A 12,639-nucleotide genomic window follows, 5' to 3' on the forward strand; every position below is an offset into this window, starting at 1 on the left:
CCGCATCCCCAGCCGTGAGCCCCCTCCCTCACCCTAAGTCCTAGCCAGACCCCAGACCCCAACATTTTTTTACATTTTGTTTATAAAGCGCTCTTTCTTTACAATCGTTCGCTAATGGTACAAACAATATTTGGAAAGATCATTAAGTGGTCTGCTGAGAACCCCAGCAATTTTCAAGTGGTCTTTGGAAAAATAAGTTAGACTACAAGAACAATCAAGATACCTCACTTTATTTTCATTTACTTGCTATTACTTATAGGAGGAGGATGAAGAAAAAAAGAATGAAAAATGGAGGGTGCAGGGGGAGATAAGAGAGAATGTTATTTTTCTTGGCTGGGTCCCAAGGAGCGGCCCCAAAAACGAAGCTGAGCACAGGGCCTCACTAACTCTAAATCCGCCACTGTGGCTGACCCCTCCCCCACAGCTCCCCACGCCGCAGCCAGGGACTGACCCCCCATTCCCCGAGCTCCATGTGCGCTGCCAGGACAGGGGCTGACCCCTCCCTCACCCCAACTCCCCGCACCACTGCCAGGAGATGGGGCTGAGACCCTCCCCACACCGCTGCCAGGGGCTGGGGCTGGCCCCTAACCCCCCCAAGCTCCATTCTGGCTCGGGCTGGGGCTGATCCCCAAGTCCTGCTGCCTGACACCTCGCATCGCCACCCCCCCCCCCCCACACACACACACACACACGCTCCTCCATGCCCTGCTAGGGGGGCGCACCAGGCTTTTTTGGTAAACTGGACATTTGTTCATTTGCTCTTGCTAACTGATCAGTTGGCAAGAGCAAACGGGATAAATGTCCGTTTTTGTCAAAAGAAAGTCAGGATGGCCGGGACAGAGCTTAAAAAGGGAACTGTCCCAGCCAAATGGGGACTTATGGTCACCCTATCTCCAGGCAAGTGGGTCCTGAGGGAGTCCAGCCAGGGCTGGGGCAGAGCATGGCCTGGCTAATCGCGCCACTCCCGAGAGGCCAGAGTGATTCCCCACCCTGGCACTGGACCAGCCCCGGCCACCCTGCCAGCTCAGCCTGGCAGACGCTATCACCTTCCAGCAGGGCTGGTGAGTGTGGCCAGGGTGTGGGGGGCTGCTGGCCAGTGGGGGGTCTCTTGGGGGGTGGTGAGGAAGGTCTGTGTGTTGGGATGCTGGGCAGTGGGGGGACTGAGTGGGCTGCTGTGTAGTTGTGGTGGTGGGCTGTGGGGAAGTGCACTGGGGAGTAGTGGTGTGTCTGTGGGGGGGGGGTGCTGGGCAGGGGTGATGGTGTGCAGGCCACTGTGCATTTGTGGTGGTGGGGGCTGCTGGACATAGCAGTTCTGGGGGACACTGGACATAGGGAGTTGGGGGCTGTGTGGCATAGCATGGGCCCTGAGGGGAAGGGGCACGCTGGCAGCACAGGTCTGGGTGGGCCAGTGTGTGTCTGGCAACTGCTGGTTTGTATACAGTGACCTTGCACTGGGCCCACCATGCTATTCCCCATTGCCCCTGGCTGGCCCATTGCTCTGGGGACCGACCTTCCCACACCATGCCCCTTTGCCCCCATGGGGGCCCATAAATATGTTTGGCGCTGGGCCCATGAAAGGTTAATCTGGCCCTGTCTATCACCATAGTAGTTGAATGCCTCAAGTATTTAAAAGTAGAAATAACAAAAATGAAATCATTCTTTCCAGACTGTAGGAGAAATAACCAGTGATCTTCCTGATAACACCATCCTGGCCACTATGGATGTAGAAACCCTCTACATCAACATTCCACACAAAGATGGACTACAAGCCATCAGGAACGGCATCCCCGATAATGTCACGGCAAACCTGGTGGCTGAACTTTGTGACTTTGTCCTCACCCATAACTATTTCACATTTGGGGACAATGTATACCTTCAGATCAGCGGCACTGCTATGGGTACCCGCATGGCCCCACAATATGCCAACATTTTTATGGCTGACTTAGAACAACGCTTCCTCAGCTCTCGTCCCCTAAATGTCCCTACTCTACTTGCGCTACATTGATGACATCTTCATTATCTGGACCCATGGAAAAGAAGCCCTTGAGGAATTCCACCACGATTTCAACAATTTCCATCCCACCATCAACCTCAGCCTGGATCAGGCCACACAAGAGATCCACTTCCTGGACACTACGGTGCTAATAAGCGATAGTCACATAAACACCACCCTATACTGGAAACCTACTGACCGCTATTCTTACCTATGTAAGCAGTGTCAGGATGAGCTCCACCCTGACATCTGGTGGTGAGGTGTGGCAAGTTGTGGAAAAGAACTTCAGGGGCCGATGTCATTTGCATAGGCACACCCACCACGCCTAGAATGAGACCATAGCTGCTCAAATGGTCACTTTGGCTGCTGTGGGATCCCCAGCGTCTCTGTTATTGGGGCAGGAAGAATAAATTGTTATTACCCTGATTATGGGAACTGTGCTTGGAACTGTACGTGGCCTTTTGTTATGATGGAGGGATTCACCATCAACTAAGTAGCACTCGCTAGGCAAGGGTCATGGGTTCCAAAACTGTGTGAATAGAGAGAGGCTGGGGACAAGTATTAATACTTGGTGGCATGGGCCCCTTGGTGAGGGCCTTCCATGCTAATTGCACTTCCTCCTCTCTCCACTGTGGAATATCAGAGCTAATTTTGATTTCATTAGAAGTCTAGTTATAGGCTGCTGAGCTCACTTTGGGCTGACAGTGCACCAGCACTGGGGCTCCCCTACTACAAGCTGAATTCACCTAAGAGCTGAAATCACTGAGTGTTGTGTTAAGTAGTGGGGGAGCCTGAAGATATATTGTGGAGCAGTTTGCGGCACGGCTGGTGAAGCAGTTCGATGCGGAGCAGTGTGTGGATGGCAGGAGCTGCTTGTGGGTCATGGAGCTGAGCGAAGGAGTTCGTGGGGCAGCTGGCGGAGCGGAGCGCAGCTGAGCGAAGGAGTTCGTGGGGTGGCTGGCGGAGCGGAGCGCCGCTATGGAGCTATGGGGCGGTCAGCTTCAGATCATGTAAGGTGCCTCTTACCCCCGTCCCATTTCCACCCAGGTTGGGAGGTAAAGCTCCACAGATAAACTTTCGAACTCTGGGGCTGCCCTGACCAGGGACAGAGACTTTTGGGGCATTGGACTTTTGGGACTTTGGGTGATTTAGGGTTGCTGGACTCAAGAACCAAAGGGAAAAGGGCATGCCCCAATTTGCCTGGGGTGGGTTTTTTCTTGCTCATGGGTTGTGTTATGAATCCTGTTGGTGGTGTTTCCCCAACATAATGCCACATTGTTTCTCTCTGTTATTAAAAGGCTTTTGCTACACTCAGACTATGTGCTTGCGAGAGGGGAAGTATTGCCTCTTGGAGGCGCCCAGCGGGGGTGGTATATATTTGTCCCAGGTCACTGGGTGGGGGCTCGAGCCGGTTTGCATTGTGTTATTGGAATGGATCCCCTAGATATTGAACCCGGCCCTTGTTGCTGCCAACTCTGACGGGCAGAAGGGTTACACCTACATGCCTCCAGCTTTCATCCAGACCACACCACACGATCCATTGTCTATAGCCAAGCTCTACGATACAACCGCATTTGCTCCCACCCCTCAGACAGAGACAAACACCTACAAGATCTCTATCAAGCATTCTTACAACTACAATACCCACCTGCTGAAGTGAAGAAACAGATTGACAGACCCAGAAGAGTACCCAGAAGTCACCTACTACAGGACAGGCCCAACAAAGAAAATAACAGAACGCCACTAGCCATCACCTTCAGCCCCCAACTAAAACCTCTCCAACCTATCCTGAAGGATGACCCATCACTCTCACAGATCTTGGGAGACAGGCCAGTCCTTGCTTACAGACAGCCCCCCAACCTGAAGCAAATACTCACCAGCAACCACATACCACACAACAGAACCACTAATCCAGGAACCTATCCATGCAACAAAGCCCGTTGCCAACTGTGTCCACATATCTATTCAGGGGACACCATCATAGGGCCTAATCACATCAGCCACACTATCAGAGGCTCGTTCACCTGCACATCTACCAATGTGATATATGCCATCATGTGCCAGCAATGCCCCTCTTGCCATGTATATTGGTCAAACTGGACAGTCTCTATGTAAAAGAATCAAATGGACACAAATCAGACGTCAAGAATTATAACATTCAAAAACCAGTTGGAGAACACTTCAATCTCTCTGGTCACTTGATTACAGACCTAAAAGTGACAATACTTCAACAAAAATACTTCAAAAACAGACTCCAACGAGAGACTGCTGAATTGGAATTAATTTGCAAACTGGATACAATTAGCTTAGGCTTGAATAGAGACTGGGAGTGGATGGATCATTACACAAAGTAAAACTATTTCCCCATGTTTATCCCCCCTCCCCCGTTCCTCAGATGTTCTTGTCAACTGCTGGAAATGGCCCACCTTGATTATCACTACAAAAGATTTCCCCCTCCCTCTGCTCTCCTGCTGGTAATAGCTCACCTTAAGTGATCACTCTCCTTACAGTGTGTATGGTAACACCCATTGTTTCATGTTATCTATGTATATAAATCTCCCCACTGTATTTTCCACTGAATGAATCCGATGAAGTGAGCTGTAGCTCACGAAAGCTTAAGCTCAAATAAATTTGTTAGTCTCTAAGGTGCCATAAGTCCTCCTTTTCTTTTTGATCTATCTAGGGTTTGTGGGGCAGGGGTGGTAAAAGAGAGGAAGACCTTGTTAGGGGGCTTATTCCTTCAGCCACCTACTTCCCTGGTCCTTCTCGCATGAACAGAGAGCAACAATACCTGAAGTCCAAAGGTGCAAACAATTCAATGTTTATTGGGGCGAACTTCCAGCAAGCATAATTCCAATTTCCTTCCTTAGTGTCCCCTTTCCCAGCTCTGACACCACAGAGCCTTACCTGTGTCCCTGTTCCCATTCTCCCCACCCGTTAGCAAAACATGAGTTCAATTTCCCAACCCCCATTCGCTGTTCCTATTTCCCCCTTCAGCAAAACATGATTCCAATTTCCCCACCCCTATTCCCTGTTCCCTGTTCCCATTTCCCCCTTCAGCAAAACATGATTCCAATTTCCCCACCCCTGTTCCCATTTCCCCCACACACACCCACCCACTTCCTGATTGACTGCAGACTTTATAGTAAAACTTGAGTTTTGCTTAGCTATACCTTAACCAATCATTTTCCTGAAATTTAACTAACCAATCCTAACGTATTGTAACATGATTATGTAACCAATTATATCCCATCACCTTAATTAGTTTACACCCAGGAAAATTAATTATACAGCAGACAGGAACAATCACAGAACCAGACAGAGATTATACAGACAAACAATAGCAAAGTGGGAACTATAATGACAAAACAATACAGAAGTGAGGATTTCACATCCCAGTATTGATAAGTGAGTTCTTGCCAGACAGAATGCTATCAAACTAAGTTTCCTTTTGCATCTTCTAGGCACTTCCCTTTCTCTGGAGGGGATAGGCATTATCAGGACAGGATTGTATTCCTAACAGCCCAATAGCACCTTCTTTCAATGTGACTAGTTTGGAATGTGAGGATGTGACCGGTCGCTTCCCAGCTTATGGCTGCCTCTGTTGCTTAGCCAAAGGCCTTAGCCTAAGAACAGGGCCTCAAACTGTCACAGTAAGAGAAGGACCTTACACTGGCAGACAGTGATTTTGATTCTTTGTTTTATACCTCTAAAACTGGCTAAGTGATAAGAATACACCTAAATTCTTAGAGTATAGGCCTTTACAGACAGGCCTGAATATTATATCCTAACAGACCTTCCTAAGAGAAAGTGTCTACATCCTAGAGAAGAAGTGTCTGTACCTTGATAAAATTCACCATCTCCATCAGCATTCATTTACAACTTGATTGGACATTTCAACAAAGAAGCTAATGCCTGAATGCAGACTCTGGTGCAGATTCTCCACTGCCTTGCACCTTATGCTATCAAACTGGATTTAAATGCTCCCATGCTGATTTGCCAGTGTCTTACCTGCACTTTGCATGGGTGTAAGTGATTGTACAAAGTAGTGAAGAAACAGGTCTTTTGTCTCCCAACCCCTAGAAGTCTCCCATCCCTAAAAGGGATCCTTCCAGGATAGGCATGAGCAATACTATCAGGCCACCAGGATGCTTACACTGCTGCTGTACATGGTCTCCTGATAATAAATACAAGATGTTAGACAGCAATTTTCAAAGGCACTTAGGGGATCTGGATGACTAATTTTCATGGGAAATGAGTATCCATCCTCTAGCCAGCTCTGAAACTTCCACCCTTAGCCTCTACAAAACACCATCTTTCCTTTTTTAAAAAAAGTTTCTTTTATGACAAAACAAATGCTGTTCTGAACGCTCAGAAGTTGGCTCACATTTTTGCTTCACGCTAAAAATTTGAAAAGTTGATCTTCTTTGATACTTATTTACAAATGTGCTGACAACTGAAAAATAGTGGGGGGCTCTGAGGCTTACATTGAAATATCTCTGGGATTTCCGTGAAAAATCCCATGAGATAATCCAGATTCCATGAGCTCTCATTCTGAACCCCACAAGCTCTTACTACTTTGGAGTGGTTGGTGCTGCAGTGAGTTAATCGTGCATTAATCTTTCATGGCTGGAGAGCTGGGTTTAATTTCAAGGCTATGGTGAAACACAAATGTAATTACAGTAGTGATTTCTACCTAATATCCAATGGACATCCATCCAGATCCCCAAAGCAGCACCCATTTTGGTTTCAGAGTAACAGCCGTGTTAGTCTGTATTCGCAAAAAGAAAAGGAGAAATTGTGGCACCTTAGAGACTAACCAATTTATTTGAGCATAAGCTTTCGTGAACTACAGCTCACTTCATCGGATGCATACTGTGGAAACTGCAGAAGACATTATATACACAGAGACCATGAAACAATACCTCCTCCCACCCCACTCTCCTGCTGGTAATAGCTTATCTAAAGTGATCACTCTCCTTACAATGTGTATGATAATCAAGTTGGGCCATTTCCAGCACAAATCCAGGTTTTCTCACCCTCCACACACACACAAACTCACTCTCCTGCTGGTAATAGCCCATTCAAAGTGACCACTCTCTTTACAAGGTGTATGAAAATGAAGGTGGGCCATTTCCAGCACAAATCCAGGTTTTCTCATCCCCCGCCCCCCAAAACACACACACACACACAAACTGGTACCAGCAGGAGAGTGAGTTTGTGTGTGTGTGTGTGTTTTGGGGGGCGGGGGGTGAGAAAACCTGGATTTGTGCTGGAAATAGCCCACCTTGATTATCATACACCGTGTAAAGAGAGTGGTCACTTTGGATGGGCTCTTACCAGCAGAAGAGTGAGTTTGTGGGGGGGGGGGGAGGGGAGGGTGAGAAAACCTGGATTTGTGCTGGAAATGGCCCAACTTGATTATCATACACATTGTAAGGAGAGTGATCACTTTAGATAAGCTATTACCAGCAGGAGAGTGGGGTGGGAGGAGGTATTGTTTCATGGTCTCTGTGTATATAATGTCTTCTGCAGTTTCCACAGTATGCATCCGATGAAGTGAGCTGTAGCTCACGAAAGCTCATGCTCAAATAAATTGGTTAGTCTCTAAGGTGCCACAAGTCCTCCTTTTCTTTTTACCCATTTTGGTGTGATTCCAGCATGGGCCCAGAATTACAATAGCTGGTGTGCAGGCAGTCACTTGCCTGGGCAGAGCTGGTTGGGGGGGAGGGGGATCATGAGAGACAGCTGGGAAGAGGATGTGAGAAAGAGCCGCAGATGCTAGTCACATCACTTAATGCACCATTGGAAAGAGAGGGAGTAACATGATGATGAGGGCAGGATAAGAACCTAAATAAAAGAGCTAGGTACAGCACCTGCCTGCACTGGGCACTGATTTTCTTAGCTTGAGATTGGGGATGAGTAGCCAGCTCTCCCAGTGCCTGGGGGAGGATGGGTCTGACTCAGAGTGCTTGGTGGGGAAGGGGACGATCTCTCCTGGGCGCTTAGTCCTTTCCCAGAGGGAATCTGGGCTTTCTTTGGCCAACAGTTCTGGCCTGGGGCAGAGAGGACTCGAAAGATTTCCCCCAGAGAGCCCGGGCCCGAGCAGGCCGGGAATGCAAAAATGTTTACAAACCAAACCCCGGCCCGTTTTCTCCACAGACCCCAGGCCTGCCCGGGACAGTGCAGAGGGGAGGAGATGGGGCGAGCCTGCTGCCCCTGCCTCCTTGGCGGGAGAGGGGAGGGGAAGGAAGGCGGCTCCTTTAAGGCCGGAGCTGCCGCTGCGCTCACGCCGCAGTAGCTGAGGCGAGGCCACCGGGGCGAAGCCTCCTCTTGTTTCCTTGGCTGCGATGCTGCCGCCGCCAGATGTTCCCGTAGTCTCCAGCCTGCTCGTCCTGCAGCCTCAGCGGCTCCCATCCTAGCAGCTGCGGGGAGCGAGGCAGCCCCCCAGGAGCGGGCACGGCATCCCCCCCGCCGGCTGGCCTAGGGCCGACTGGGCAGCCGGACCCAAGGGCTCCGGGCCGGCGGGGAGCTGGGCGAGGCGCGCGCGCGGGGGGCCCCTCTCCCGCGGAGGGGACCCGCGCCCGCCTCTGCGGGGCGCAGCCCCCGGCGGCCTCTCCCCATGCCTGGCGGGGCGCGCGCTCTGCCCCCGGGGCCGGGGCTCCGCACCGTGTCCCCCAGGTAATGCCGGGGAGAGAGGCCAGCGCCGCCGCGACCGTCTGCGTGCGTGTGGATGCGCCCCCGCCCCGTCCCCTGCGCGCCGCGTCCCAGCTCCTCCACCATGTCCTTGGCGTTCTGCGGCGATGAGAATAACTCGGCTGCCTACAACGTGGACAAAGGGGTGCTCAACAACGGCTGCTTTGTGGACGCGCTCAACGTGGTGCCGCACGTCTTCCTGCTCTTCATCACCTTCCCGATCCTCTTCATAGGTGAGTGCGGCTGCACGGCCCTGCTTGGGCTGCTCTGTTTGGGGGGGTGTATTTATTGTTTTTCTGGCGGTCCCCGAGCTCTGCAGCCTGCCTAGCCTGCTCCATATCTCCAAAGGCAGGGAGCCTTTGCTTCCTTGCTTCAGCCATAGCATCTGTCTCTTCCTGGAGACCTCCGCACCTTGCCTTGCTGGATGGATCCACCCCCTGTAGTGTGCCTCGGGGCATTCCCCAGGAGCCCACCGCTCCTGGGTTGCAAAGCGCTAGCCTGGGGCTGAGCAGCTGGCACATGGGTCGGGGCAAAGATCGCGACTGGATGCATTTGACAGAGGAGTCTGACATTGTTTCCAGTCGCCTCTGAGCGGGTGGTTTGCAGTCGCTCATTCCAGACTGGCAGGAGAAGGGGAGAGCGAGTTTCTTGATGGAAAATCCTTCCCGGTTGAATTACACAGGAGCGATTTTCAGAAGCACTCCGCCTAAGTGCTCCTGTTGAAGTCAAAGGTAACATGTCCATTACTTCGGAAGGTGGAGGGCTTGGGTCTTGGTGAGCTTTTCTGAAAATCCCGTGTCGCTGCGGATTATTCAGCATGTTCACTGAAGCTACTAATGTTAACACAGTTTAGTTGACAGAAAGGGACACCCTTAAATGTTCATTAAGGACAGTTTGAATTAACCATATCCTACCAATGCGTTAGAGGAGCCTGAGGTACCCCAGTATAAACAGTGTAACTAATCAAGCTATCTGTACCAATATAATCGTTTGTTGCTTCTGGACTAAACTGTTTAAACATTAATAGACAGCTAAAATGTTAAATGTTTAAAGTAATACTGACTAGATGCATATTTTTAGGATGACTTATCAATCAATCTTACATTAATTATTAAGAGTGAATGCTTCCATTAACACAAGTAGCTCAGATTTGCCTGTGATAAGGGGACTTTGGAAAATCATATAGACTACAAGAACTGGCCGCCTTTATGCAGGCAAAACTCCTCTTCAAGTACATTAAGTTAGTGGAAGTTTTCCCCATGTAAGGATTGAGTAGAAACTTCATAAGGACTCCAGAATTTTGCCCTGTGAGTTTTGTAAGCTGAGGAAATAACAGAACAAGCTTACTGCTAAAATCAGAAAGCTACTGTTTTAGAGCAAGTTGATTTCATATTGTCAAATAATACAGCCACTTCCTGAAAATTAAGCTATCTTAGCATGAATTTACTACCAGACATTATATTGGGGCTAATACACGTCTTCATTACTGGAACTATGAGTGTCAATTCTGCATAAATTTGTAAGTTACAGGAGTCAGTCACAACACAACACACAACCACAACATAATGTGTCAAAATAGATGTCCTTTGCTCACAAAAGCTCAAAACAGTCATTTGAGGAGCTATTTAACAGGAAATCTGTGCAGCATAAATGCCATGCTATGCTCTAGTATTTAACTTTCTTAAGAACTAAACATTACTGCTTTAATTTTTAAATTTAAGCAATGATATTTGTGAGCAAAGATGCCTGTCAAAAAGAAAAATTAATTACTTTATTAAATTTATACTTTTTTCTAAGTTATATTGATCAAATTAATTGCACAGGATTTTATTATATATTAAAAATAGTGGAATTTTTAAAAGATTTGGTTATAAATATTGTTTGAGATTATTTGGACTCATGGTATTAAATTTACTGGAAGATCATTATATATTCTGTGTGCTTTTCGGTTTATATTCCATAATAAAGTTGTTACATAAGTCTCCAATCTTGCAAATACTTGCATAAATTTACTTGCATGAGTAGTCTCATTGATTTAAGTGGGTAGATTCATTTGAGTAAAGTTATAAACATGAAAGTGTTTATAGGATTAGGGTCTAAATGTGTCACTGGTTTGGGGTTTTTTTGTTTTTTTTTTTTCCTTTATACTTGGGCCCTACGCGCTACTATTTTTACAACTAAAACACCCAGTGTTGGTCTTGGAAGTGTTTAGTGCACAAGAAATGTAGGATCAGTCCCAATGTCACATTTTTATAGTGTAGTTGCACAGTGAGCGTCCTCACTTGTAACATTTTCCAACTCAGTTATTGCTTTTAAATATGAAAGAGAGAAAAGAGTTAGGTCAACATTTTTAGCTTAGAACATTTTCTCATTGCGGGGTTATGATTGCGCATAAAAATCCTCATGATGATTCTGCTTTTACATTTAGGATGGGGAAGTCAGAGTTCCAAAGTTCATATACATCATAGCACTTGGCTTCATTTTCCCGGCCACAATTTACGTTGGATCTTGACTTTCATCCTTTTGTTTGTGCTGGTGTGTGAAATAGCAGAGGGCATAGTGTCAGATGGGTAAGTGGATGCATAGTTCTTCTTGATAACACCAACTATCTTTGAAGGGTTTCAATGTAAGTACTACTCCCCTGTCTAAATTTTCATCTAAGCCATTTGGCTTGTTATAAACATATAATCTGTACTCATGGTGATTAACCTACAGACTTCGTATCAGAAATTCCATAGACCTTGCCAAGTATGTGCACACATAAAAATGGCCTGGCCTTGAATCATTTTTAGTTAAATTTAATGACACTATCATTCCAAAGGATAATCTTAGAAATATCCTGACAATTCAAGCAGATGGTGATGTTTTAATGAAATGTCTAAGGACCTGATCCCACAGTCCTTGCTCAGACAAAACTCCCATGTACAGGATTAGCTAATAAATGTTCCTCTATGAGCCAAGTTCTGCTTGCCTTGCTCAAAGGCTCATTGGACCTGATTCTCTTCTCACACATGTTTTACACTGGAGTAACTCCATTGACCTCAACAGAGTGCCACCAGTGTGTGAGAGAAAAGAATCAAGCCTAGTGCCTTCTTGCCTTGAGTGGAGCTATTCACGTTACTATGATGGGACCGAAGCCTATTCACTAAAGTTGAAATATAAAGAGAATGAAACATAAACTGGTTCTGTTCCAGTTGAAATCAATGTGTGTTCGACTTTATCCAGTCATTGGGAGCAAGATTAGGAGTAGACTACTATACTAGCATATATATATTCTTATTTAATTCTACTATTCCTTTACCTATGACCTGAAATTTGGCATAAGAGTTTATGTAATAAAATATGAGAGAAATTTTCTGAATAAAGCAAGTCATATGAATCCTAGGAGTGCTTTATGGTACCAATAGTTATTTTGTTTTCTTTACCATAAGAGGCTGAGAGTATTATATGTATAAACATCATGGACTGCATAGCAGTAGCCCTAGTTTAACTGAATTATATCTGTATCAGTTTTGCCCACTATTATTATATTTTATCTCCTTGTAATTATACATTAAACAGGAAATCCCTCAGCACCCAAAAAACATTTTAGAAAGAGCTTTTCTAATACTGATTTAACTTTTAATTATAAGGATGTGGAGACTTGAAGTAGAAAAATGCCCTTTTTAAGGTTATTCTTAAACTGACCCAGAACACTGCTGTTGAATAAAAAGTGCTTCCTGATGAAAATCAAAGCTCCTAACCATACTGGAGGACTGCCAGCCCACAATCACATCTCTGGAGCACTCGGCAGCTTAGCAAGTTGTTCTGTGAATAAAAACAGATTTTGTTCCTGTAGCAAAGAGACTCCTCATCTTCCTAAAATCAAAACAAGTCTTGCTGTTAAAAGCCCTCTTGATAGTAGTCGGGCTGTCAAAGGCTTTGGCAACCAGCAATAGACCCGTGCTACT

The 12,639-nt window shown here is 46.8% G+C and overlaps 1 protein-coding gene across 2 annotated transcripts in view; it reads left to right on the forward strand.

The window, feature by feature from the left end:
• The first annotated feature begins 8,759 nt into the window (after positions 1-8,759).
• ABCC8 (ATP binding cassette subfamily C member 8) overlaps positions 8,760-12,639 on the forward strand; it is a 138,206-nt gene continuing 134,326 nt past the window's right edge. Inside the window, exons 1-2 of one of the 2 annotated variants that reach the window (XM_077820060.1) lie at positions 8,760-8,922; positions 11,118-11,259. In XM_077820060.1, the coding sequence (XP_077676186.1) occupies positions 8,775-8,922; positions 11,118-11,259 (290 nt within the window). In that variant the 5' untranslated portion in view covers positions 8,760-8,774. The remainder of the gene's footprint in view (positions 8,923-11,117; positions 11,260-12,639) is intronic. The other variant, XM_077820061.1, reaches the window with a different exon arrangement.

The sequence above is a fragment of the Eretmochelys imbricata genome, chromosome 6, assembly GCF_965152235.1.
Source record: "Eretmochelys imbricata isolate rEreImb1 chromosome 6, rEreImb1.hap1, whole genome shotgun sequence".
Lineage (NCBI taxonomy): Eukaryota > Metazoa > Chordata > Testudines > Cheloniidae > Eretmochelys > Eretmochelys imbricata.